General features: G+C 37.1%; 2 protein-coding genes across 5 annotated transcripts in view; both read right to left on the reverse strand.

The window, feature by feature from the left end:
* The window catches only part of LOC120464269 (uncharacterized), a 74,873-nt gene extending 57,371 nt beyond the window's left edge, over nt 1–17,502 (reverse strand). Inside the window, exons 1-14 of one of the 4 annotated variants that reach the window (XM_089121744.1) lie at nt 17,397–17,502; nt 16,874–17,119; nt 11,209–11,448; nt 10,806–11,126; nt 9,460–9,839; nt 9,247–9,375; nt 8,061–8,258; nt 7,815–7,955; nt 6,247–6,507; nt 4,456–4,639; nt 3,866–4,032; nt 2,550–2,678; nt 2,089–2,264; nt 526–695 (exon numbers count right to left, since the gene is read on the reverse strand). In XM_089121744.1, coding sequence (XP_088977870.1) covers nt 526–695; nt 2,089–2,264; nt 2,550–2,678; nt 3,866–4,032; nt 4,456–4,639; nt 6,247–6,507; nt 7,815–7,955; nt 8,061–8,258; nt 9,247–9,375; nt 9,460–9,839; nt 10,806–11,126; nt 11,209–11,448; nt 16,874–17,119; nt 17,397–17,487 — 2,833 coding nt within the window. In that variant the 5' untranslated portion in view covers nt 17,488–17,502. Of the gene's footprint in view, nt 1–525; nt 696–2,088; nt 2,265–2,549; nt 2,679–3,865; nt 4,033–4,455; nt 4,640–6,246; nt 6,508–7,814; nt 7,956–8,060; nt 8,259–9,246; nt 9,376–9,459; nt 9,840–10,613; nt 11,127–11,208; nt 11,449–14,597; nt 14,703–14,772; nt 14,924–16,873; nt 17,120–17,396 lie in introns of those variants that run through there. The other 3 variants (XM_089121743.1, XM_089121745.1, XM_089121746.1) reach the window with 3 other exon arrangements.
* Nucleotides 17,503–18,441: 939 nt separating this feature from the next.
* On the reverse strand, nt 18,442–22,468 carry LOC120464366 (sulfotransferase 2B1). The gene is made up of 6 exons (XM_039653784.2): nt 22,266–22,468; nt 21,408–21,619; nt 21,199–21,325; nt 19,439–19,533; nt 19,168–19,348; nt 18,442–19,000 (listed from the first exon to the last, which is right to left on the reverse strand). The coding sequence occupies exons 1-6, from the start codon at nt 22,459–22,461 to the stop codon at nt 18,891–18,893; spliced, it is 921 nt and encodes a 306-aa protein (XP_039509718.2). The 5' UTR covers nt 22,462–22,468; the 3' UTR covers nt 18,442–18,890.
* Between the last annotated feature and the right edge of the window lie 5,416 nt (nt 22,469–27,884).

A 27,884-nucleotide genomic window follows, 5' to 3' on the forward strand; every position in this document is an offset into this window, starting at 1 on the left:
CTACACTTTTTCTCTACAGTATACTGTAACCAGATGGTGCTAATTTTCTTCAAAAAATATTTTTTTTCTGAAGGCCTAGACTCTATATTAAACTAAAATACTGCATTAATAATTTTTTGAAAAAAATAATATATATATATATATAATATAATATAATAATAATATACAATAATATATAAATAAATATATAAATAATATATAATAATATACATATATATAGAAAAATATATATTTTTCCATGGCAAAAATAGACCATAAATATTGCATAAATATTAATAAATTCAATCAAATTGTCTCAAAATACTAAATTACAAAGAATAAATATTATAGAACAAAAATAAATTGCATTGGTTTTACTGGGATGGAGGAAATTTAATTTTTAGGTGTCCGGAAGATAACAAGTGTGACTCCGAAACGAAGAGCACCTGAGGGTTAAAGAAATTGACCCCTGTGACTGGTTTTGTGCTCCAGGGTCACACATGAACGATCAAAATAAACGAAGGAGGCCGGCTTGTGTTGACCCACCACAGTGCTTGTCGATGAAGTCCTTGATGGGGCCGAGGTCGGGCCGAAACACCAGCTCCCACTGAGTCCACTCCTGCAGATCCTGCAGAAGAGGAGCCGACAGCAGACACACACACGCCTGATCGCGGCTCACCTCGCCCAGCAGACCCACCGTATCTGACACACACTCCCTGAGAACACACACACACACTCGATGAGGCCTGCAGCCAACAGGGTCGAGACACTATAGTGTTTTTTCATGCATCTGTCAACTTCAGCTTTTCATAAATTGTTTTTTTCAAACTAGTGGACAGAAAACACCCTAAACACACTTTAACTGTCTCTTTTAGAGCATTTGCATCTCTACATTTCACTTATAGTGCATATCTTTAAAGAAGTAGTTCACTTTTTAAAAAACTTTCTTGGACATCATCCAAGATGTCCATGTCTTTCTTTCTATAGTTGAAAAGAAATTAAGGTTTTTGATGAAAACATTCCAGCATTTTCTCCATATAATGGACTTCAATGGGGTCCAAACGGTTCAAGGTCCAAAAGACAGTTTCAGTGCAAACTACTAACTGTTCAAAGGGCTTTAAACGATTCCAGACGATGAATAAGGGTCTTATCAAGCGAAACGAGCGCTTATTTAAAAAAATCGTGACTTAAAAAAGTTCGTAACTCTCCTATTTGAACTCATTCATCAAAATGAACAAATCTTTTTCCGAGTCAATTCGTTCGTTGAATGAACCAAATGACTCGGAAAAAGATTTGTTCATTTTGATGAAGAGGAGAGTCACGAACGTGCATCACAGAACAGAGCAAGGCGAGCATTTAAGCTTATAAAACTTAAACTTTGTTATTTATTAATTAAATGAGCGATCGTTTCGCTTGATAAGACCCTTATTCATCGTCTGGAATCGTTTAAAGCCGTTTGAACAGTTTGTAGTTTGCACTGAAACTGTCTTTTGGACCTTGAACCATTTGGACCCCATTGAAGTCCATTATATGGAGAAAATCCTGGAATGTTTTTATTAAAAACCTTAATTTCTTTTCGACTGAAGAAAGAAAGACATGGACATCTTGGATGACACGGGGGCCGTTTACTCTAAATTAGTTTTTCCTCCTACACTGAGCCTGAAATCTCCACTTACACACACCAAACACTTCAGTTTTATTCTTATCTATATTCTGAAGGTTTTTACAAATGGCGAAAATGTGAGAGTGATAAATAGAGAAATCTAAATATCACAACAAATGAAATAAGAATTTTGAACCTGACTTCATCCAGTGTTCAGATTTTTGTTCTAGAAAAGTTTGCAAACTAGTGAATATTTAATTAGATAGCACCTCATTTGCATATTTAAACAAAATTTGAGAAAACTTGTAATACAAAAAATGTTTAAATTATTAATGTAATCACTCAAATGGTGAAGTATGGCTCACTCACACACACACACACACACACACACACACACACACACACACACACACACACACACATATATCCCTCTAAACACCTCTGCCAAATGGCGTGCGGGTTCATTGTGATGAACCGTGCAGCGCTAGCGTAGCCGCTCAGCTCACCCTGAACCGGCGGGCATCAGCGGGCACTCGTAGCGCACAACGCTGGCGACGGCGTCCCCGCTCAGACCTTTCTGCCGCTGCGTGTAGTTCACAAGACAACCCAGGGGGCCGTGCCCGAGCTCCCGACTGTCCCGGATCCCGTAGTGGCTCCTCAGGGCCGCCTCGATGAACGGCAGCTGAACCGAAGACGTGTTAAAATAGACATATAATCTGGTGTTCGGGACAAATTATCTTGCATCCCTATGCGAAATATATGTTGTTTTAACATGAATAAAAAATCAGAATATGGTGCAAAAGTTCAGTAATTCAACTTAAAAGGTGAAACTAATATATTATATAGACTCATTACATGCAAAGTGAGATATTTCAAGCCTTTATTTGTTATAATGTTGATGATTATTATGGATTACAGATATGAAAACCCCAAATTCAAAATTCATAAGCTCTCACACGACACTCACTCTGCTGGCGTCGCCCTCCCCGCACTGCTTGATGAACTCAAACACATCTTGTCTGCAAGGCCTGAATCCGTTGACTCCGGGGTCTTGGCTGTCGATGGCGACGGCGCCCCCTGCTGCCTCCTGGAGGATCTGCGGGAACAGCAACACACACCGTCACAAACCTCACACACCATTCTGCTCTGGATCTCACACTTTACAAGCTGTCGCCATCACGGTGTGTAACTGTGTTCAGTAATTGAATAATCAAATTTAAAATATACAGTTTTTACAGTATAGGTTAAATATAATTCATAAAAGTGATTTTCTCTTTCTCGTTTATTTTATTTAAACTGACAGGACAAAAACCAGTTAACAGGGTCAATTCATTTAAATAGGGATGTCCTATCCAAGATGTCCATGTCTTTCTTTCTTCAGTGGAAAAGAAATGAAGGTTTTTGATGAAAACATTCCAGGATTTTCTCCATATAATGGATTTCAATGGGGACCAAACGGTTCAAGGTCCAAAAGACAGTTTCAGTGCAAACTACAAACTGTTCAAAGGGCTTTAAACGACTCCAGACAATGAATAAGGGTCTTATCAAGCGAAACGATCGCTCATTTAATAAATAAATAACATAGTTTAAGTTTTATAAGCTCAAATGCTCGCCTTGCTCTGTTCTGTGATGCGCGTTCATGACTCTCCTGTTCGAACTCGTTCATCAAAATGAATGAATCTTTTTTCGAGTCATGACTCGAAGGGTCCTTGATAAGACCCTTATTCATCGTCTGGAATACTTTAAAGCCCTTTGAACAGTTTTTAGTTTGCACTGAAACTGTCTTTTGGACCTTGAACCGTTTGGACCCCATTGAAGTCCATTATATGGAGAAAAATCCTGGAATGTTTTCATCAAAAACCTTAATTTCTTTTCGACTGAAGAAATAAAGACATGGACATCTTGGATGACATGGGGGCAGGTAAATTATCAGCAAAAGTTTTTTAAAAAGTGAACTACTCCTTTAACAACAAAAAATAATACTTTTTATTTATAGGTGCGCTACGTGACACTTAAGGACATCTTACATGCAGATAAAATGCATAAAACAATTTGCAAGGGGGAAAAAAAATCACTAATGATCGTTGCGACGGAAGTGAATCAATCAAAACTAACTTTATTTGGACAATACCTTTATTCTAGATCTGCTGTGAAGCCTGAACACTCTCTGTTACTGTAATCTCCTGTTATCACAGTAAAGCTGCTGTGAAACTCTACACTGTTAAAGCGCTGTATAGATGAAGGAGACTCGACTTAAAGACGAGGTGAAGCAGAAACACACACCTTTTTGTTCTTGATGAGGAAGTCCAGGTAGGTTCCCTGCTGCAGCTGACTGAAGTCCTTACACCCGAAGTGTTCTGCGATCTTCTTCTCCAGCGTGCGCAGCTGAGCTAGGCTAGGTGTGCTACTGAAGCTAGCCACGCGATCCTGGAAATAGCTCTTCACGTCAGCTATGCAACACAGGACCACATCGTTAGGCAGGAAAGCATATCAATTAATGAAGTATGACATATGATTCAACAAATACTGATTATACACACTCCCCATCATCATGCTAGTAAGAGGAGAACATTAATTATAACAGAAAGAAAGATGCAACAAATCAATGCAATGTTTCGTAACGAAATGTTAGACTGTCAGCTGACTAAAATTTTCCCGAATTAATTGGTAACAATTCATCCTTTTTTTTAACAAAACTAACTATTTTATTTATTTAAGTCCCTCTGTAGTCAATATTGCATCCCTTAAAACTCATCTTTGAGTGCTTTGAGTGCAGATGCTTTCTCATTTCTGTTGTGTGTTTATTGTGTTACTGAGAGGACATATTCATTAAATAAAACTAAAAATGAAAACACTATAACTAATAAGGACACCTTCAGTGGGGAGCATCTCTGTTGCTCTCTCTTCCGTAGCTTTCTTTGCCTCGGCTTTTCTCTGAGGTTTTTCTTTGGCCACCAGATCCTGAGGCGCGTCCAGGGAGCCACAGCATATAGCTAGCTGGAATAGGGCTCTAGCTAGCCGGTCATTGTTCACACACAACAGGAATGCCTGGATATTCTGAGGACACACACAAAAACAAGCACAATCAGACGCTTGCATGACACGTTCGTTGAAAATGTCCTCCGTCGGATTCAATTACAGGGTTCCCACACCTCGGTTAACTTCAAACTCAAGGAGCTTTGAAGGACTTTCCAGGTCCAATACCCTCAAATTCAAGGATTTAATGTGGGGACACATTTCAAGTGAGAGCAAGGTTACATCGATACACGATTTCTTAGTCTGTGTCCGATTACGCGATTTTGACTCCTAAAATCTTGTCGTGGACCAAAAAAATGTCAGACTAAACATTGCTGATAATTTACTCGCCCCCGTGTCATCCAAGATGTCCATGTCTTTTCTTTCTTCAGTGGAAAAGAAATTAAGGTTTTTGATGAAAACATTCCAGGATTTTCTCCATATAATGGACTTCAATGGGGTCCAAACGGTTCAAGGTCCAAAAGACAGTTTCAGTGCAAACTACAAACTGTTCAAAGGGCTTTAAACGATTCCAGACGATGAATAAGGGTCTTATCAAGCGAAACGATCGCTCATTTAATAAATAAATAACAAAGTTTAAGTTTTATAAGCTCAAATGCTCGCCTTGCTCTGTTCTGTGATGCACGTTCGTGACTCTCCTGTTCGAACTCGTTTATCAAAAATGAACAAATCTTTTTTTGAGTCATGACTCGAAGGCTCCTTGATAAGACCCTTATTCATCGTCTGGTGTCGTTTAAAGCCCTTTGAACAGTTTGTAGTTTGCACTGAAACTGTCTTTTGGACCTTGAACCGTTTGGACCCCATTGAAGTCCATTATATGGAGAAAATCCTGGAATGTTTTCATGAAAAACCTTAATTTTTTTTTCGACTGATGAAAGAAAGACATGGACATCTTGGATGACATGGGGGCGAGTAAATTATCAGCAATTTTTTTTTTAAAAGTGAACTACTCCTTTAATTCTGAAGTGAACTACTCCTTTAACTCGAATTCGGTAGTTAGGAGTTTTGGAAAAAAAAATTTAGTAGTATGCACAAAAGTAATAGAGGTGATTGCCAAAGCAAGCACTGCTAAATAATTAACTTAGCAAGAAGACACCCATGAAGAACAGCAACTCGGGCGTTTCCAGTGCGGTCAGCAGACATCAAACATCCAAACCACAAGAAAAACCAGCTTGCAATCAACGTTTTATAATAATACGTGAGCTTGTTCTGAATAAGCCTAAGAATACTTGCCCTTACACGGCAAAAAATGCTTTCCAGTCCAAAAATCTAAAAATTTTAAATCGGGATGCATTTAGTTAAGTAGTAAAATGACATACAGTAAGACATTAAGTCTTGTTTTCTGGGGAAATAAATAAATATTTTTGCTTAAAACTTGCTAAATGATCTGCCAATGGGGTAAAAAATAGTCTTGTTTCTGTTTGAATTAAGATAATTTTTTCTTGAGCAGATAATTTAGCTTTTTTTTAAAGCATCAACTCACTCAAATTGATTTTGATTAATTCCCCCGGAAACCAGGACATAATATCGTACATCATTTTATTAATCTAGTAAATGCACCTTGACTTAAGAATATTTAGATATTTGGACTGGAGCATCAAGTCCAAGAAAAGCATCAAGTTGCTCACCTTCATCATAGCTTTACTGAAGACGCCTTCGGAGTTGATGAAGACTTCCATGACTGCTTCGGCGGCGGTCATATTTGCGTATTTTTTCCTAAGCTCGGAGTTTCCCATCTGGGAGTGGATCACAGGTCCTTGGGCGGGATCCAGCAGGCTCTTCTTGATCTTAAACATTTTGGCATCCACCTCCTCCTGAATCTCCCTCTGAATGGCTTCTTTGGCCTTGTCCATGAGTAAATGCTCAAAAGACGATGCCTTGCCCAACGTCTAAGAACACAGCATGAGCAAATAAGTCCAAAGTCTTTTCAAATGCCACCATTGGATTAAGAATGATGGGAATTTTAGAGTTTTGGAAAATTCTTGAAGGATGTATTTTCAATGGATTAGATATGAACATTTTGGCCGATACCGATAATTCTTTATGCTTGAAAGCCGATGACCAGCCGATAAAAAAAATCTATATAATTTTGAGAAACTGATTACAAAAACTAAAGTGTCACCATTAAAATCCATGTCCCAAACACACAATATAATCCATTTTATGTTCTATATTTCACAATACACAAAAGGAGAAATATTGAAGACTTTTCCATCCAGTTACATTGAGGACGGAAGCCTTTATGTTTCCGATATATAACCGATAATTATTCATATTTGAAAGCCGATAACCGATTATATAATGATATGTTGGCCGATAAATCTAAATCCAAATTTTTATATAATTTTTGAGGGCCTGATTACAAAAACAGAAGTCTCATCATGATGTTCTCATTATAATGTTATGCAGCCGATATGATAGATTTGTGCTGCACATGTTGAACTTTTGTGCATTCAATCATATTTCAAGCAATTCAAACCCATCATGTTGAGCAGTGCGCATCTGAAGCGTCAAGAAAATAATATATTATTTATCAGCTTTAATATGTCAGCCAAATTTTCTTAACGGGACGATAACGAGTACATTAAAAACGAACATATATCGGCTGATACCGTTATGGTGGCCGATATATCGTGTAGAGCCAGACCGATATTATCGGCCGATATTAGGCATTTTCTAAAATATCGGTATCGGCAGTTATAAACGGCCGATAAATTAATATTTAAAAAATAAAAAAAAAACGGACGAATCACGCTTCAACCATGTCATGAGTGTCGTCAAAAAGTGCAGGTAAAGGGATAAGCAAGCTGACATTGTAATTATAAGGTAGCTTATAACTATAAGGCAATGTAGGGACTAATTATTATTTTATTTATCAGAACTTTAATATATTTTGATGTTCCTCCGTTCTGTTGTGACAATAGGAACAAGTTTCTTTTTAAAATGCATTATCATATTATTTTAATGAAAACTCATAAATAAATCTGTTATTATTTTGTTGCGCGTTTCTGAAATAAAAATAATATCGGCCGATATATCGGATTTTAAAACCAACAAATATTTGTATCGGTATCGGCCTGGCTCTAATATCGTGCATCCCTATTTGCAGACTGAACCCTCAACAACGAATCAGACATTTCCAAAAGAGGGGTGGACAGACCAAAAAAAATATGGCAACAACAATAGAGAATCTTACCGAAATGGGCAACCCAAGACTCTGGATTCTGATGCCGAGCTCATAAGGCGACTCGCAGCTATAATGGTCTGCAAGGTGCTTCAGGAAATCAGCAAGGTCAATTCTAGGCGTCTTGGATTTTCTCCGAAACATTCGGAGACTCTAAAGCAAGCGCAAAACCACAGCATTACATCACCACAGACGTACTCCTCATTTCGAGTATGTTGCAGGACGGTCAAGTACGCGGCCAGTGCCAAACTAACTCACCCTGAGAATGTCCACAGTTGCAATCTGATGTACATCATCATCTTTAGTATTTGGATCTATTTTGAACATTCGGTGGATGAGAGGGATCTTGCAGAGAGGGCCCAGATTGAGCTCTTCAAAGCGCTTCTTGTTCTTCAGATTGGCCAGAGCCTGTCCCAGTTCGTAAAGTGTGCACACAGAAGACACCGCCTCCACTGACTGACGGGGAAAGAAACACATCAGTGTTCCTACACAATTTCCATTTCAAAATTCCATACTTTTCCAGACCTCACTACAGATTTTTCCGACCATATTTAAAGGGAACTATTCAGGTTTTTTAGCAGAACTGAACAGCTTCGGAGTTATTGGAATGGTTATATGACTTCTTTCTGGTTGAATAGTGGTTGTCTTTAACTTGTTCTGATAAATCGTTTTAAAATTCAACTGCTAACAAGTATGTTACATTCTAAAGATGTATTATTGGCGCTTTTGCCTTTAATTCGAATAGGAGATTGAGATTGATGATCCTGACGCACAATGGCGCTACATGGTGACGCACTTACCCACAATGCTATCAGCACCGACAAGTCAAAATGTGTATGCGATCGTGTTAAATTTGTATACACGTACAAGTCAATTAACACCAAACCCAGTCAGGTTCAAAGCACAGCATTTTATTAAAACTGCAATGCTAAATATTTGTTCATTTTTGAAATTTAATTTTTTTAAAATTTAAATAACTGTAAACCCCTACAAAAACAGAAAGGATGTTCATGTACAATTAACCAGAAAATTAGAAAATAGAGCTAAAGTCATGTTTAGTTGTTTAGTCAAACTCTGTTTGAGGTAGGGGCGCTGTGATGGCAACTGCTGCCTAACAACGTAACAACCAATCACTGCAGACTAGACTCTGGCAGATCAAGTGTAAAAACGATCTTTAGGCAGCGCTCGCTGGCAGCCTAATCCAAACGCCATGAAAAAGACGATTGCATATTATATACATTTAGAAATGATTAATTTTATATTTAGAAAACGAAATAGGCACAATAGTCTGGAAACATCAATATTTTTCCATACTCTGATTATTTTTTTCCATACTTTTCCAGACCTGGAAATTACTCAAATCAAATTCCATACTTTTCCAAACTGCGTAGGAACCCTGTGAACTCAAGACACCAGAGAAAAGACTCATCACATGACCTCATACCTCAATGTACAAATTGATCTCCTTGATGGTGCGCTGAAGGTCCTGCACTGCAGGCAGATGCCAACGAGCGTCCACCTTCAAATCTTTCAAAGTAGACACTTGTAGAAGCGAGCAAACTCTGCATATTACCTGTGAAAAAACAAAAATGTAGTCATGGTTTCGACATTGGGCAAGTGAACAAAATAGGTCTGGATTATTTCCCAAGACACAAACCCTCTCGATGGTCACATGCTCTCCTACGGCTGAAAGGGCTCTCATGACGTCCTCCGCCAAACTGTTCACTTCGCTTGCGCTCATGGCTTTCCTCCGTCTCCGAACGTTGTTTTCGTCTTCCAGCAAGGCGTCTGCGGCCCGCATGTGCGCACCATGAACCTCCCTCACTTGGCTGTAGAAGGACTCGTAGAAGACGAGCCCTCGTCCCTCCTTCAGCTTCTTCTCCTCAGCTTTGGGAATCTTGGAACCAAGAACTGGGAAGTCGCCAAATGACAGATTACCAAGGGGGGTTAAACTCGCCTTGGGCCGGACCACTTGGTCATCCACCACGGGTTTGGACTGAACCTTCTTTGGGTCCTCGTCAATCTTCTGTTGTGGTTCTACAAAAATAAAGACGTGTTTTTAAAGACTTAAGAACAAGAAAACGTTTATTTATAGTCTATAAAAGGGGCTTTCGCACTGGATAGTTCTAGTCCCAGAGAACTAATGGTTCCCCTAATGCTACATTCACACCAGACGTGAATAGAGTGTAAAATTCGCGTATAGTTTGATGCTTGACCACTTTGTGTTAATTTGTGCGTCAAATTTTGAAATTACAAAATTACAAATGTAAAAACTTAAAAATTTAAAACATTAAAAAAAAATTAAAAATTTTAAATTTTAACAATTTAAAATTGTAAAAATTAAATAATTTAAAAAAATAAAAATTAAAAAATTTAAAAAATTTAAAATTAAAAAAAATTAAAAATTTAAAAAAATTAAAATAATTAAAATAAAAAAAATTAAAAATTAAAACATTAAAAAAAATTAAACATTTTAAAATTTAAACATTTTAAAAATTTAAAATGTAAAAATTAACAAATTAAAAATGTAAAAATAAAAATAAAAAAACGGAAATTTTGCGCATCTCAAAATCGAAACCCGTTGGCGGCCATCTTTTTTTATGTTTTATGTTAGTTTCGGTGTAAATATATAGGCTATAATCTGTATGTTTGTAAAAAAAATAGTGGGTGCTGGTGCGTTCGGCCAATCAGCGATGTCAAGGATAGTTCTTATAGCGCTGGTTTAGACCGACTCTGGAGTTGGAGCAAATTAGTTCCTCCAATTGGCTCCTCCGGTGTGAAAGCCCCTTATATAACTGTATATACTCTTACTGTCAAGGCACTTTGCTCCTGTTTGTTTATTGTCTACCGCTGGACAAGAGGAGTACGTTTTTAACGGCAATGTTGACCCAAATAAGAGGGAGTAGCCGTTCTCCAGTTCACTAATGGAGTTGTTTGCAGCGGGATACTTTCTTATAACCTCGTTAACTTTATCTATCAGATCCTCTTGCGTCATTTCACTACCTCTTTGAGCAAAGTAATCTCCCAATACATTTGCTTTGCTGGATGGATTCGCAGGTGTTGGGTTGATGTCCACTGTTGGTGTCGGGACACTTCTGTGACTCCTATGGAAGACTCTCTTTTTCTCCACCAAGAGCTCGTCGCTCAGAGAATCAACGAAGTCGGGGATTGAGCTAAAACCATAGTCTAAGACTTTGAGGTTTCGCCGATACTTCTGATTGAAGAATGTAGATAACGACTTAAGAGAAATGCCTTGTGGATTTTCCTTAACCAGCTCCACAACGTCTTCACAAACCCCATCGATGTGAACGGGTGCTGAGAAAACTATTAAAAAAACATATGAGAGTGAATGACAGAACCCTTAATTTTATTGTATTTTTTTGAGTCATACAAGTTGACAATTTACCTGTAGGTGCTGAAGCTTCAGCCATGGCCCTCCTGTAGAAGATCTGACCCTTTTCCACGTACAGCTCGTGGCTGAGAGAGTCAATGAAATCTGCAATTGAGGAGAAGCCTAACTCTTTCTTTCTTATAGATCTCCCATACGCCCTATTATAAAACACTGCTAATTTTATAAGAGGAATCCCTTCCTGGTGACGTTTCACCAACTCCACGACCTCTTTGCATCTCTTTTCAAAGTCTTCACCTGTAAAATATAGGACATATAGTGTAAGATATATTTGAAGATGGCTTTCCTGATAGTACTTTATATTATAAGGTATAACAGGCGATTCGGCCACTGAAAATCCTACTAGTTTAATCCGAGACTAGGTTTAATCTGGTAGTAGATACGCACAGCTCCGGAAAGGGCGCAAAACACATTAAAAAATATAGTGTTGATGTTTCCCTGTGTAACGAAAACATGAATCTGCGTCCGTTAACTCGTTTAAAGCCCTTTGAACAGTTTGTAGTTTGCACTGAAACTGTCTTTTGGACCTTGAACCGTTTGGACCCCATTGATGTCCATTATATGGAGAAAATCCTGGAATGTTTTCATCAAAAACCTTAATTTCTTTTCGACTGAAGAAAGAAAGACATGGACATCTTGGATGACACGGGGGCGAGTAAATTATCAGCAAAAGTTAAAAAAAAAAAAAAGTGAACTACTCCTTTAACATAAAATAATATTTTTAAAGGAACACTCCGACTTTTTGGGACTTTAGCCTATTCACCTTACCCCCCAGAGTTAGATAAGTCCATACATACCTTTTTCATCTCCGTGCGTGCTATAAGTCTGTTTGACGCACCCACCGCTAGCCTAGCTTAGCACAAAGACTGGATGTGAATGGTTGCAGCTTTCATACTAATCCAAATGAGTGACAAAATAACGCAAACGTTTTCCTATTTACATGTTGTGGTTTGTATAGTCACAGAGTGTGCAAATATCATGGTCATATGAGACACAGACATCTTTTGACCGTATAAATACTATATTTTCTGAAGGGGAAGCACTGCTACTTGGGCAGAGATAACCATCACCTGAGACGCACCGTGACGAGGAGCAGAGAGTTACCTTCGCTCAGCGTTGGAATAAAGAGTCAGCAATTACTAACGTTAGATAGAAAAGCAAGGTTTATCATGGGTGTTTGCTTTATTGTATGAGCTGTGACAATAAACAGGGGAGACCAGGTAATACAGTACCATGTTTCATTGATTTCCAACCAAAAACGCACCCAGATTTATAAATATCATGAATAAATAATTATTATTACAGGAATCAATATATTTTAAATGCAATTTATTAGCTGAACCAAATGTATTCAACAGTAAATACATTTGCCTATATAATATACAGTATTGCATTACTATAGGATAGAATAAGGGGAAAGTAATAGCACAAATTGTTTTTGCACAATGAACTCACAGCCTATCGTACCCTTTTGCACGCTCAAGTTCGTTATTTCCATGGTTATTTCAAATTTAGGCTACTAGGCGCGCCGCGCGCAGGGTGCAAGTTCAACGCGGTAAACACGCTCGTTTTTTTTTCCCAAGCGCGTCCGCACCGCATCAAGATAAAAACATATTCATACCCTAATCATATAATAGTGTCACTAACGTTACATTAGATCTGGCTAAAGGCACTGTTACAGTAGGTCATCTAAAAACATAACGGATCACTTACCTCAGCCGCAGGTGATCCACTTGTCCTGTCTGTGCTATAGATGGGATTGCCGTATCCTTCAGCACATTATGGTCCGTGTGGCAAATTCCATTTTTTCAAAATAGTCGTCCTCATTGAAATGTACCGAGCAAACATAATGTCCCTTGATAATCTATTTAGGTGTGTTTGGATAAATATCCAGAGTAAGTTAGCCATTTCTTCATCCAGTCAGCGTTTTTAGTTGGAATTCTGTGAAACATGGTATTACCTCCCCAGTTTACTGTCGCAGCTATTTACAATAGAGCGAAAACCCATTACTCTAAACTACGCTTTTACTATTTATAAATTGCTGACTCTATTACCCAAACACCGAGCGAACTCTCCGCTCCTCACCACGGCGTGTCTCCGGTGATGCGGTTATTACGCCGTCAAAGTAGCAGTGCTTCGCCTTCAGAGAATAGTTCCCAGGTTTTATACGGTTAAAAGATGTCTGTGTCTCATTTGACTTTGTTATTTGTACATTATGTGACTATACAAATCACAACATGTAAATAGGAAAACGTTTGCGTTATTTTGCCACTCATTTGGATCAGTATGAAAGCTGCAACCATTCACATCCAGTCTTTGTGCTAAGCTAGGCTAGCGGTGGGTGCGTCAAACAGACTTATAGCACGCACGGAGATGAAAAAGGTATGTATGGACTTATCTAACTCTGGGGGGTAAGGTGAATAGGCTAAAGTCCCAAAAAGTCGGAGTGTTCCTTTAAGGTCTACACATTTTATCAAATATGGACTTAAAATTTTACATCAAAATTCAACAGCAACGAACATTCCTTTGAGGATTTTATTCTTAAACTCCACCTTCAATATACTCCACACTGCGGTGTTCGTTCGAGAATCACTTTTGAACTTGAAATGGACAAAACTCACAAGTAAGCCTTCATATAATTCAGTAAAACTGTTTTTTGTCTCATAAGCTAAATAATCAAGCTTTTAATGTTGTTTATGTGTCTATGTGGTGCTTTTAATATGCTTTAAGTTGATAAGTGGACAGCATTGCTGAGTATTTCCTCCTTAAAACTGCAGCGAACCAAAGACAGTCTCAAAAACACACTTTGAAATCGCTGGTGTTTCTGACGTCACAAACCACCTTGTAACCAATCAGATCAACGTGTGATCGACAACCAGTGGCTCTCTGAGTGAGTGAGTGGAGGCGGAGCTCATTTGCATATTAATAGAACCGCGCATACTAAATGAGCCGAGGGTGTCGAGTTACATTCAAGATATTTTAAGGCATGTAAACTTTTAAATATGTCATTTTGGTGATCAAAGATGAGTTTTAAGGAATAAAATTATTGACTACTGGGGGAAACATAACAATTAATGCTGTATAAATAATTAATAATTAATTAATGCTGTATTAATAATTAATAATTAATACACATAATAATTAATTCTAACCCTACACATAATAATTAATGCTGTGCATAATAATAATTTGTATATAAATGCTGTATATAAATCAGTTACATTTGCCAAGTTATTCAGCAATAACAATGGGTTCACAAGCCATTTCACAAGTGAATTACATACATACTCATTATAACACCATTTATTCTAAAGTAAGATCAAATAAACCTGGTAACACTTTACAATAATGTCTTATACGCATGTGTTAGCATAGCATAGTCTTACCCATTGAATGTGCAGCTCTGTCTGAACAACTGAGTGACTAACGTACTGTGTTCTGCCTTATACTAGACTAGATCATAAATATGCACTGCATCATGAGAAACAAAACTGAAACAAAAGGCTTGAGTCATGTTCTCGTTTCTAGAAAACAAGGCAACCATCTGGTTAAAGATCCTACCTGACAGACTGAACATGCTTGAGAAATGCGTTAAACGACTCGACTGCGATCATAACAACACAGTGTGAGCGTGTAGAGGGCTTGTGAGGAATGATTAATGACGGCATGAGCTTCACCCGTAGGTTTCGTTTTCCTGCCCTCAGCTGATCTAAGGCTCTCTGTTGTGAAGGAAGTCATGTGACTCTCCCTGCTGGAGCCTGTGATGACATACGCTACTGCATTTCCCTGAAACACGATACTCAAATGGCTGGCCAAATAAAGGGGCAGTGAGGAAAATAAAATATGCTTATTTACAAAGATCCCTCGTTTGCTCAGCATGCAGGAAATACTGATACATGCCGTATAGATCGTATTATAATAATTTATTTGGCATTTAGTTTTAATGTTTTAATGATGCAACTTTTGCAAGACCAATAACAAAAGCTGATCAAATACATTGAGATTTATTATATAAATACATATTTAATGATAGAAAATTAGACATTAGAATTAGATGTTCAATTAAAAGAGGCCATGAGGATATTCTTTTTTAATTATTTTTATATGTTCCTTGAGGTTGACTCAATGTAAATATATATATATATATATATATATGAAGAGTTCAGATGCAAAAGCCTCTAAGTGCCATTTGAGATTTTCTTCTAGAATGATAATTTTTATCAAGCTTGTATATTTAAGTTCAGTAATTTCACTTAAATGACAATTAATAGGTAATCTTCATTGCCATTTAAGTGAAATTACTGAACTTAAATACACAAGCTTGATAAAAATGATCATTCTAGAAGAAAATTTCAAACGGCATTTAGAGGCTTTTGCATCTGAACTCTTCATATATATATATATATATATATATATATAGTATATATATATATATGTGTGTGTGTGTGTGTGTGTGTGTGTGTGTGTGTGTGTGTGTGTGTGTGTGTGTGTGGAAACCCTTTTTTAATATTTACTTGTACTTTTCAAGCTCTACTTTTTTTATTTTGAAGGATTACAATCAGACATTGCAATTTTCAAACAAAATCTTTCGTATTTTTCAAGGATTTTCAAGGATATAAGGTATCAAAAACACAACTTACAACACATTTAATAATATATTTAATACAAAGTTTGTAATGGATATTATTGTTCAGTAAATAATATGAAGAGTTCAGATGCAAAAGTCTTTAAGTGCCATTTGAAATTTTCTTCTTTAATGATGATTTTTATCAAGCTTGTATATTTAAGTTCAGTAATTTCACTTAAATGGCAATGAAGATTACCTATTAATTGTTATTTAAGTGAAATTACTGAACTTAAATATACAAGTTTGATAAAAATGGTCATTTTAGAAGAAAATTTCAAATGGCATTTAGAGGCTTTTGCATCTGAACTCTTCATATTTTATTTTATATTGTTGGCGTGTTTCATATCGATTTAACAGACGGGCTGCAGTGATCATTTTGCGTGAAAAGATTTGTTTTTTAGTATTTTTTAATCAAATTTCAAATATATTATATTTAGTCAAGCACTTTTCAAGTACCTGTTTGTAAATATGTCTGTTTTCAAGGGTTTTCCATGAGTTCAATGTCAAAAAGCCAAATTCAAGTACTTTAAGCACCTTGATCGAACCCTGCAAACGACATTGCATAGGATGCATATTAGCTGAGGTGACGTGACGCTAACGCTAGCAGACAAACGGCTAGTAGTGACATCAGCGACAATGCACCTGTCACTCAAATGGCCACGCCCTTAATTATGCAGAACTTTAAGACTTAATATAATGTAAACGGATGAGTTATTTAAAAAAAAACACCCTCTCACAGTCGTCATGAAGAGCAGAATTAGCGATATAGACCAAAACCACGTTTTGCACTAGACTGTAAACGTGTTTTATTCTGCTGTAAAGTTGGCCATTTTAACATGCGGGTCTATGGGATTGAGTCTCTAGTGGCCAGTGGAGGAACTGCAGTTTAACTCACTTCAGTGTTGGATTCAAAAACCACTTTAAATTATTTGTTTACAAAAAAACATTCATTAAAAAATGATAGTTAATCAACCTGGCCACTATGCTACTCCGACTACACTTATTTTAGAATCTGTCTTGGGTAAAGGTTCATACCTTGACCTCTGAGCCTCGGGGTCACGGCTCTGATGATGTTTGTAGTGTGTGTCCTCTCCACACACACCCGGTCCCTGATCTGCAGGAACAGCTCCTGGAGGCCTGAGAGCCCGTAGCTGGTCAAGGGCCCGAACCTCTTACCGTAGACCCGTCTGTAGAGGGCGGTGAGCCGGGACACCTCAATGCCTTCTGGGTAACTCTGGAGGAGGCTCACGACCTCCTCTATCAGGGTTTGCAGCGACGGGCCTGAAGAAGAGGAAGAAGAAGGTGTACGGTACAGCTGAGCAAGACATGTAATATCTTTCCCATCAGATTTTATCCTGCTACAAACTAATTCATTAAAATGTATATGTAAGCATGTGTGTGTGTGTGTGTGTGTTTGTATGAGTGAGTGATGTGTATGAGTGTTTTTATGAGTGAGTGTGTGAGTGTTTGTGTAGTATCTTTATCCTGACACAAACTATAAAAAGTGATAAAAATATAAATTGTATATACTGCTGGACCAGAGAGAGGTGAACAATACTTTGATGGGCTCCTGACGTGGGGGGCGTCTGTTCCTCCGGGGCCCTTGACCTCGCCGGGGGCCCCTGCTCTCTCTGACGGCCTCCACTCATCTAACATCAGATATCAGACAAAAATCATTTCAGTTCAAACTTAAATTTTCTTCAGAAAAACTGTGTGCCATCTCAGATTTAAAGATGAGAATTTATTATTTGATACATAAACAAGACTTTCATAACATTGAACTTCCATACGTTGTAAATCATAATCCTGATTCATTGACTTGTGTCTTTTACTTTTTTTAGTCAGAAGGAAAAGCGCAGCAAATTAATAATAATCTGTTAAGTCACATAAAACTGGATTTATCCAAAAGGGGAAAATACTATTTAGGTAAGTTACGCTGTTTGAAGATAGTTTTGCGGCTAAAATAAATACCTCAAGAAAAGTAGCGCCCGTTCTAATATGTAAATGTAAGATATATCATCTAATTACTGTAAATAATGGTAGGACCAGTTGTTTTGAATAGTCATTTGAACTCCAAACATATGAATGAGTTTGACTCCGAATTTATTCCCATTTCCCTCAGATGCGCGATATGTTTCTATTTCTAAGCTTCTTCTTCTTCGGTTCTGTGCCGTTGGGAGTTTAAGAGGAGCACCGCTGCCCTCTAGTGATGTGGAAGCATATCGCTCATGTTTTCACTCACGATTACCTCAGGAATTTGAAAGCTGATTATACATAACACACTATATATTTATTAAAATTTCGGGCATTAAAAATAAAACTGCATACAACTCAATCTAAAAATCCAATTTGAATCTTCCAAGATTTCTATAAAACGGTTAATAAACAGAACTGCATGCGTCTCGCGGAAGAACATTGTTGCCGGAGCTACTTCTCTGTTTATGTCTATGACAAGTCACGCAGGTACTGTGCTCCTCCGCAGCGGGTGGTGTAAAATAGTCCGAATAAAAACACTAATTATAAGCGTACCGTCGTAACTCAAGATGAGTTCATGATGTACTCACTCATTATATACATTATGATTAAGAAAGAGTAATATAGAGTGCCTTTAAAAGTTATTTATTCAGTTTTATACATGAATACATTTGTATGATCCAGTATTATATCTGTTTACATAGTAAATAATCTGAACATTTTTACTAACATGAAAGGTTAATAAATGCTGTAAAATTTATATTTCTTTGTAACATATTGTAAAACATTACCAAATCACATTAAAATAGTAAGAAAGCATAATTAACACAGCTAAATCATTGTCACTCATTGATAAAGAAACTATACTTTTAATCAAAGGAGGAATGTTAATATTAATTTTGATAAAGTAATGCATTACAGAGATATCTAGAGCAGAACCACTTTTGTGATCTATAAAATAATGTGGACAAAAAGACAGTCAAGGTGGATTTATGTAATAATCACACACATCTGCGGACCAGGAATATTATAAACGAGCACCAAAGGATTCATCAGGGTTATTAAAAGCACTATTTGTTCAGTCCCACGGAAACTTGAATTTCACGTCTTTCATTTTGTCGTTGTACACAGCATCAAATCGCTGCTCTTGAGCCTCGTTGAACAGATTCTTCCAGTCGCCTGCGATTCCTGATCAATAAAACAAGACAAGATTACAGTAACTCTTACAGTCAAATGATATTCAAGTGAAATTATTTTTATAACACTATTGTTGGTGCGTTTGCAACTTTTGAAGCATGGAAGAGTGAGTATTTGTCAGTTTTTTCCCCAATCACTAAGAAGAAATGATCTGCTACCTTTCCTCAGGAATTCTGACTTCTTCTGGTTCATGAATTCCTCTGGAACCAAAGAAAAGTTGGACATTTTGTTTTGCTTCATGTTCTTGAAAACGCAGTGTTCGGCGATCTTCTCCGTCACGTCCGGACTCAGAGATTTCCCAAGAAACTGAGCGATTTTCTCCACGGATCCTTTCAAATCCTGACGGAAGATTTGGATAAAGACAAGCTTATATCATCTGTGGTAACGACAGCAGTCATAAACTCAAGCTCCATATTCACCCAAACTTACAGCGATCATCTCCTCATAGAAAACGTACAGTACGGATTCCTGGTCACCCGCATTAAGCCAACCTTTCACATGATCAAACCAGGAACCAAACATGACTGTGGAGAAAAGAAATCACGCTTGAATCACACCAAACCTGTAATTCATTTCATTGCAGGACAAAGAGAAAACTATATTACCATAGTTTATTGGGATCTATAGGCAGGAGAATCGATTTGTACTTCAGTATTTGGACCTTCGGTTTGTTTGCTCAAGTGATAAAAATCCCAGCAAACAAACATTTTTTTAAAAAGAATGTTTTGCTGACATTAATTAACAAAAATGATCTCTGAATTAGGGCTGTGAAATGATTAATCGTATCCAAAATAAAAGTTTATGTTTACATAATATACTGTGTATTATTATTTTGTATCTATACACATACTTGCATGTATATTTAAGAAAAAAAAATAGCATTTATATATAATATAAATTATATCTAAATATATACATGAAAATATTTCTTAAATATATACAAGCATGTGTGTGTATTTATATATATATATAATAATTATACACAGTGCACCCACATATATTATGTAAACACAAACTTTTATTTTGGATGCGATTAATCGCGATTAATCGTTTGACAGCCCTACTTAAAAAAGTTACACTTAGGTAAAAAGAGGACAAAAATGTGCATGTCAAAAAACTGTCATAAAAATGTGACGCTTCGGAGCACAGACTTAAGTTTGATATCATTTTAAAGAAGACCCTTTGCAGATTATTGCTGAAGTAAAAATAAATAAATAAGTCAATCCAAAAAAAAAGTTATATAGGTATAAGTTTATGAAAATTATTTATAAAAAATATTTTACATAAAATATATATTTTATAAATCAGGTTAAACTCAAAACTGCAATAAAATCAAAGCCATAATTTTAAAAAGGTTGTGTTACAAATTTGAGGATGATATCTCAAAAAATGAGCTTTGGGTAACAGTTTGTTTGGGCATAGTAACATATTTTCCCCATTGGGTGGCAGCAAAACCCCACTGGAGCTCACAGTGATTGGATTTGAATTTGCAGTTTTTCTGTCTCAGTCTTACAAACACACACATATTTTTTTATAACACACATACTAACCACACTCTGACATCCATGGAAAAAAAATGGCACCATCTGATAAAAAAATTGTAAAAAATAAAATTTTGAAGCCTTGCCATCAGAATGAAAGCCTCTGAACAAAGATTGCATAATTTTATAGTTAACTGAACCGGAGATTAAAAATGGCAGTTTTCAATGGGGACATTTTTGTCCAAAAGGCGCTGAGAGGGAGTATTTTTTGTACCTAATGCAAAAAATATTTTTTTAAGAAAATGACGGTGAAATATTAAAATTCCAATAAAAATACACACCTGTGCCATTTTTTTTTTTGCCGTTAGCTTTAAAACAGGCAAAGTGATAAAAAAAAAAACAACTGAAAAGGACAAAAATGTCCATAAGGATGCACAAGGGTTAATTAGTGTTCTGAAGATGAACGAAAGTCTTACGGGGTTGAACAACATGAGGAGAGCCATAATGAACAATCTCCCTCCTGAAATTAGTACTGTCCACTTTTAAGTGAGGTTAAAGACTTTTTTATTTGATCTGTCTGCGGTTTGTCCTTGTCTTTTATCTAGCTTTGGTTTAGTATTTTTAATCTGTACAGCTCATTGGTCAACGGAAGTTGTGTTTAATTGTGCTTTATAAATAAAGTGATTGATTGATTGACTGAAGTCCTACTGTCTCCATGGAGGAACTTGTCCATGAACTGGTCTTGGGTTCCCGGCTTCACCAGGTATGAGGCCATCCCATAGTAGTGATATGAGGACGTGAACACGTCTTTGGGGTTCCTCATGACGTACAGGACCTGAAGCACAGAGCAAAGCATGCAGAAGACGACGATTCACATGATTTATGAGTTATGAAGTGCACCTGGACGTTGGTGTTACCCTGGGCTTTATCTTGAAGTAAGACTCGTTCATCATTGCGTGATGGAAGTGAGTGGCGAAGATGCGAGGAGACGGTCTCTGGTCTAAACTGAGCAGCATCGCCCGGTGTTCCTCCAGCCACGGCACTCGGTCCCAGTTCGGCACCGTCAGCACCGGCGTCAGGTCGCCCTCGCTCACTATCAAGGGCACGACCTCCTGCATCCATGTGGTGCCTGAGAACGTCGAGCGAATCACGGGTCACTGACATGACTGAGTTTACTCACACACAGTGACACACTCTTAAAATTATCACTTTGTTTAAATCACATGTTGTCATTATCAAGTGACCTGGTAGTTCATAAACCCTTTCCCGTGGCCTCATGGGATAGTAAAGTGTCCATCAGTTAATTCGAACATATTATTTTGTCACCTACTATACAGCAGGGAAGTATATTATGTGTTTTCAGATCCAGCCTTGTAATAATTATTAACATGCACAGCCATGTTTCTACATAACAAACATTCCAGTCCAAAGCAGGTTTTGTCCGTGAGCTGCCTAGACAGCATGAAGGAAATCGATTGTCTTTCTGCAGCAACTTAAACGAATAACCAAGTTGTAAATTCTGCAAGATATTTTGCTACAGTTTTTAACATACAGTAGGCTAAATGAGTCAATATTTTCAATATTGTCAATATTTTATTTATATAAAAAGTACACAACAGGTTTCAACAGTTCACAACAGTTTTCATGGTGAATTGTTGGACGTTTAACGAACTACTAAGTTCACAGTGGGCTACTATCTGCCGAGTGACGCTTTACAGAATGATAATTATATAATGTTAATGCAATAATAAAAAAGTAAAACTCTGCAAACTCACCGGATTTGGGATAAGTGACGATGAGGATGTCATCTGGACGGAAAGTAAACTCCTCACAGTATTTCAGGCTTTCAGGAGGGTGTAAATGCGTCGGCACGTACACACCTTTATGAACCGTGTACAGTTCGGCCTCTGTCATTTTCTGGAGCAAACGAACATAACAAACCACAAGTTCCAGCGGAGAGCTGATGTACATCCTGTAATACCGCGAGAACTCACGCGACCAGCAGATGCAGTATGGCAAGCCGCTTTTTCTATTATTTTCCATAGCTGTCAACATTGAACATTGAAAATAATGGAGATTTCCCGGAATCCATCACCAAAATAAGGGATTTTTTTTTTTTTTTACATTATTAAGAGCATAAGAAACAAATGAAAAATATATATATATTTTATTCCTATGTTATGCTATGACCTCTGTAGTGGACACCAGGACTCGATTGTTTAAAAAATGACATGAAAATATATATAGGCAAAAATAATGGAAATTTTTGACATATGAACATCGTTTTTTTTTTTTGGCCTGGAAACGCTTCCAACACGCTTGTGTGTCGCGTGGAAAATAGGCATCTGGTTCTATTTCTAGCATGCACGCGTTTGCGCGTGTCACGCAGGCAGTGTGCAAGCTCTAATCTGTTAACATGGGAGCCGAAATAAAAACCATAGACAGTAAAATAAAAACGGCCACGCCACGCAGCTGAGACGCATGCAGCCAATGTGTCTCCGGCCAGCGCGCGCAGCGCTGCATCCGAGTATGAACGACGTCAAGCCGAATAGGTCCGAGCTTGTACGTCTCACACAATCAGAGCGTAAAAATACGGGATATTTTACGGGAAAATACTAAAACGGGAAGACAGCGGGAACAGAGATAAAATACGTGAGAAACCCGGAAAAAACGGGAGGGTTGACAGCTATGATTTTCACTTAATAAATCCTGATACCAGAAATTGGATTTTTCGATCAATGGCGATGTTTAACATTAGGGATTACATTTCCACTAATAATATGATTTCTTGATATTTTCTTGACACCAACACTTGCAGAAACATAATTAAAAAAAATAGTTAAAAATGTCATTCTTGATATCAGAAATTGGATTTTAACCGTAACAATAGAGTGCCGAAGTTACGACGTCACTCTGTAGGCCAAAACGCGGAAGTGAGTTAGCATTTTAGCACTACAGTTCCCTCGCTCTAAAGAATATGGGATTTTTGAATGGGTTTTTGCTAAATCGCCTGAAATAAGGTCTGTGGTGAACAAAACCTCTAAATATTTTCACGTTTTTTATCTATGACATAGAACACACAGTTATAACCTGCTTTTAAACTTTATTGTGTCTGATGTGTTTTTAAAATGTATACATTTTGGATTAACTTGTAAAGATTATCTTGATAGACAAAACGTGTAAGGGTCACAACTCTTTGTTAAACACATATCTTATTTTTTGTGATTTTCCAAAAGTCTATGGGGAAAATGCATTCCTTTTTGACCGAGGGAACCCATGCGCCGCTAGCTTCCGAGTCGTCCTACAAAGTGACGTCATCACTTCGGCACTCTATGTTTTTTTTTTTTATGAAAGGAATTACATTTACACTTGTAAACATTAATTCTTGATATAAACAATGACGTCATCACATACAGAAATATGAATTTTGACTAGTTGAAATTTAATTGTTGATATCAGAAATTGGGACATTTTGTCTTGTGCTGTGTTGCATGCTTGTGCTTGTGTTTTTCACAGGCTGCGTGATTTCATGTTGTCATATTTTGGGTGATCATGTGGCTTACGAGTGTTTTCTTTGGCTGCCGTTAGGACATGGCTTGTGATTTATGGCAAGCCGTATTAGCTTTTATTCATTTCCAGGATATGAATTACAATTACATTCTTGATATCAACAATCTGTAATTGTATTTTCACTAGTGAAATGTCACCATAGGCTGCCATTCAAAATGAATTGTTGATATCAAGAATTGATTTTTTACTAGTAGAAATATCATTTTTGATATCAATAATTACATTGTTACTAGTTGAAATGTCTATTCTTGATATCAACAATTCAATTGCTACTAGTAAAAATGACCATTTTTGATATGTTATTTGATATTTTGTGATATTTTATATCTTGATATTATATTGATCTTTTGATATTTGTTATTTCAGATATCTAAAATGGCTTTCTTACTAGTAACAATCACATTCATGATGTCAGAAATTAACATTGTCACTAGTAAAAATTGAATTATTGATATCAAAAATGAACATTGTTACTAGTAGAAATTAAATTGTGCATATTAAGAATAGACATTTCAACTAGTAGCAATTGAATTCTTGATATCAAAAATAAAGGTTTTACTAGTAATAATTGTATTTCTGATATGTGAAATTGGAATTTCAACTAGTAAGAAATCAATTCTTGATATCAACAATTGGTTTTGAATGGCAGCATATGGTGACATTTCACTAGTGAAAATACAATTGTTGATATCAAGAATTACATTTTTTATATCAAAAATGTAATTATTGATATCAAGAATGTAATTGTTTATATCAATAATTTAATTGTTGATATCAACAATTAAATTCTTGATATCAAAAAATTTAATCTTTGATATCAACAATTGAATTCTTGATATCAAGAATTCATATCCTGGAAATGAATAAAAGCTAAAACGGCTTGCCATTTTGGTGATTTGCTCTACTGAGCATGTGCTTGTGTTTTTGTCATGTTTGGTACTTTGAACACATGGATAAAGCACTTAAAGGACAACTCCGGCGCAAAATGAACCTTTGGTCTAATTACACATTGCTACCTAGTCAACCGTTATCTGAGATTTGTTTTCATGATTGCCGAATGTAAATAGTTTTATCTCTAAAAACAGTTTAGCCTATAACGCTAGTATAATGCTAGTATATGGGCATAGAGTAATGACAAATAAAAATCGCTTGTTATTACCACTAACAAGGCTCAAAATAGCCCCACACCAAAACGACAGCATAACAAGGGTCCCTACATTCAAACCGAAGCGTTGAGAACTTTGTCAGTGTCCACACAGTTTAATAAGAAGATATTTTATACACACAGTAAATTTCGCGAATACAGGAAGAAGCCATCTTTGAAAAATAGTCTCTACCAGTCGATCTACGAACGCCGATCCAAGTGCGCTGAACTGTGCAGAATCTCAAATGGTCCGTTGTTTCCAGAAGAAACACAAACCGTTTACTTGTCTTCAATATGTACACGGAGCCTACTGTTCGCGCTCACCTTATCACCTTATTCACATCTCACCAGCGCACTTGGATCGGCGTTCGTAGATCGACTGGTAGAGACTATTTTTCCAAGATGGCTTCTTCCTGAATTCGCGAAATTTACTGTGTGTATAAAACATCTGCTTATTAAACTGTATGGACACTGACAAAGTTCTCAATGCTTCGGTTTGAATGTAGCGACTCTTTTTATGCTGTCGTGTTACTGTGGGGCTATTTTGAGCCTTTTTAGTGTTAATGACAAGCGATTTTTATTTGTCATTACTCTATGCCCTATATACTAGCATTATACTAGCGTTATAGGCTAAACTGTTTTTAGAGATAAAACTATTTACATTCGGCAATCATGAAAACAAATCTCAGATAACGGTTGACTAGGTAACAATGTGTAATTAGACTAAAGGTTCATACGGTGGCCGAGAGGTGCAAAACAAATCACAATTCAGAAAACAAAAAAACAAGTCAGAAAACACAACGACAATTCAGAAAACAAAATAACAATTCAGAAAACACAACAACAAATCTGAAAACAAATTAACAAATCAGAAAACACAAAAACAAATCTGAAAACAAATTAACAAGTCAGAAAACACAACGACAAATCGGAAAACAAATTAACAAGTCAGAAAACACAACGACAAGTCAGACAAAACGGAAAAGGTAGGTATATGTGGCCATTGTGGCGAATGGAATACTGATCGCTGATTGGACGAGACATCTGTCAATCAAGACATACAGAAAGTACAGCAGACTGCGCCTGCGGCAGAAGAAAGATTGATTCACATGTGTATGTGTTAATATTAGCTGTCTATTTAGCCGGCTAATTTAGTGATATTATGGAGAACAAAACTTTTCAAATTAAAACCTTCCTACCACTATTAGTAAACGCAACTCCTTTAAGCTTGCGTTCGGTTATCCACTGGACCGCGCTGCCTAATTCAAAGTAAACTAGTGAAACGCGCATATCAAACCAAATTTAACCGCACCACCAGAAAATAGGAGGGGGAGGTTGGAGTGCTCTCGGGCCGCATGGAGATGATTGGCGGGCCGCACTTGGCCCGCGGGCCGCCAATTGAATAGACGATACAGCTAATATTTACACATGCACACGCGAATCGATCTTTCTTCTGCCTGTATGTCTTGATTGACAGATGTCTCGTCCAATCAGCGATCAGTATTCCATTCGCCACATATACCTACCTTTTCCGTTTTGTCTGACTTGTCGTTGTGTTTTCTGACTTGTTAATTTGTTTTCAGATTTGTTTTTGTGTTTTCTGATTTGTTAATTTGTTTTCAGATTTGTTGTTGTGTTTTCTGAATTGTTATTTTGTTTTCTGAATTGTCGTTGTGTTTTCTGACTTGTTTTTTTTTGTTTTTAGAATTGTGATTTGTTTTGCACCTCTCGGCCACCGTAGGTTCATTTTGCGCCGGAGTTGTCCTTTAATAAAAACCCTGTCCTGCACTTGAGTCCTCGCTACTTCCACCAACCCAAAACCATTTCCACTAGTAATGTTGATTCTTGATATCAACAATTATGTCATCACTTGCAGAAATAAAAATGTTATTACTTAATGGGACACTCCACGCATTTGCATTAAGCTTTCCATTGTTAGAAACCCAGTTATGGTCGTGCAACACTCTCTCATTTTCCCCCTGAGACGAGAGAAATCCACTGTTTACCTTTTTCACTTCCTCCTACACTGAAGCAAAAATCGTCATTTCACGTCATTGTAGGAGGAAGTGTAAGAGGGGGATTTCTGCAAAGACTACAAACACTAGATCCCACCCTTTCAAACCCGCCCATAGGGGGTTGGGCTAATGCGCTAACAGACCAATCACAGATCAGTGCCACTGCGTTTGATTTCACCGGCAGGAACTTTTTGAAAATATGGTCGAATGTACTGAATACGCAGACAGATGCATTATGTAGGATTGGGATTACACTTATGGCTCGTTTCTACTGAGGGGTACGGTACGGTACAGTACGGGTCGGGTCGGGTCCACCATGATCAGGCTTGCGTTTCCACCGCCAACAGTACCCTTACTTGATAGGCGTGGTATGCTGGAAAGAAGCGATCGACGTCATTTTCATGCGAAGAAAGCGACATAGTAAACAACAACAGACAGCAGATCTTGTCACTAGAAACAAGCGCTGGCATTAGGCGTTTCCAAGAAGCCAACGCAAAGTCCGACTCAGGAGAATGATCACGAGGACGCGAGTCAATTAAATTTTTACAACAGCACAGCAGATACAGACATAAAATACATATAAATACCAATATCTACCAATCATGTCTTAACAAGTTGATATTTAAATTCTTAGGTTTATATATTGCAATGCAATACAGTGATGA

The sequence above is a fragment of the Pimephales promelas genome, chromosome 17, assembly GCF_988280905.1.
Source record: "Pimephales promelas chromosome 17, fPimPro1.hap1.1, whole genome shotgun sequence".
Taxonomy (NCBI): Eukaryota; Metazoa; Chordata; class Actinopteri; order Cypriniformes; family Leuciscidae; genus Pimephales; species Pimephales promelas.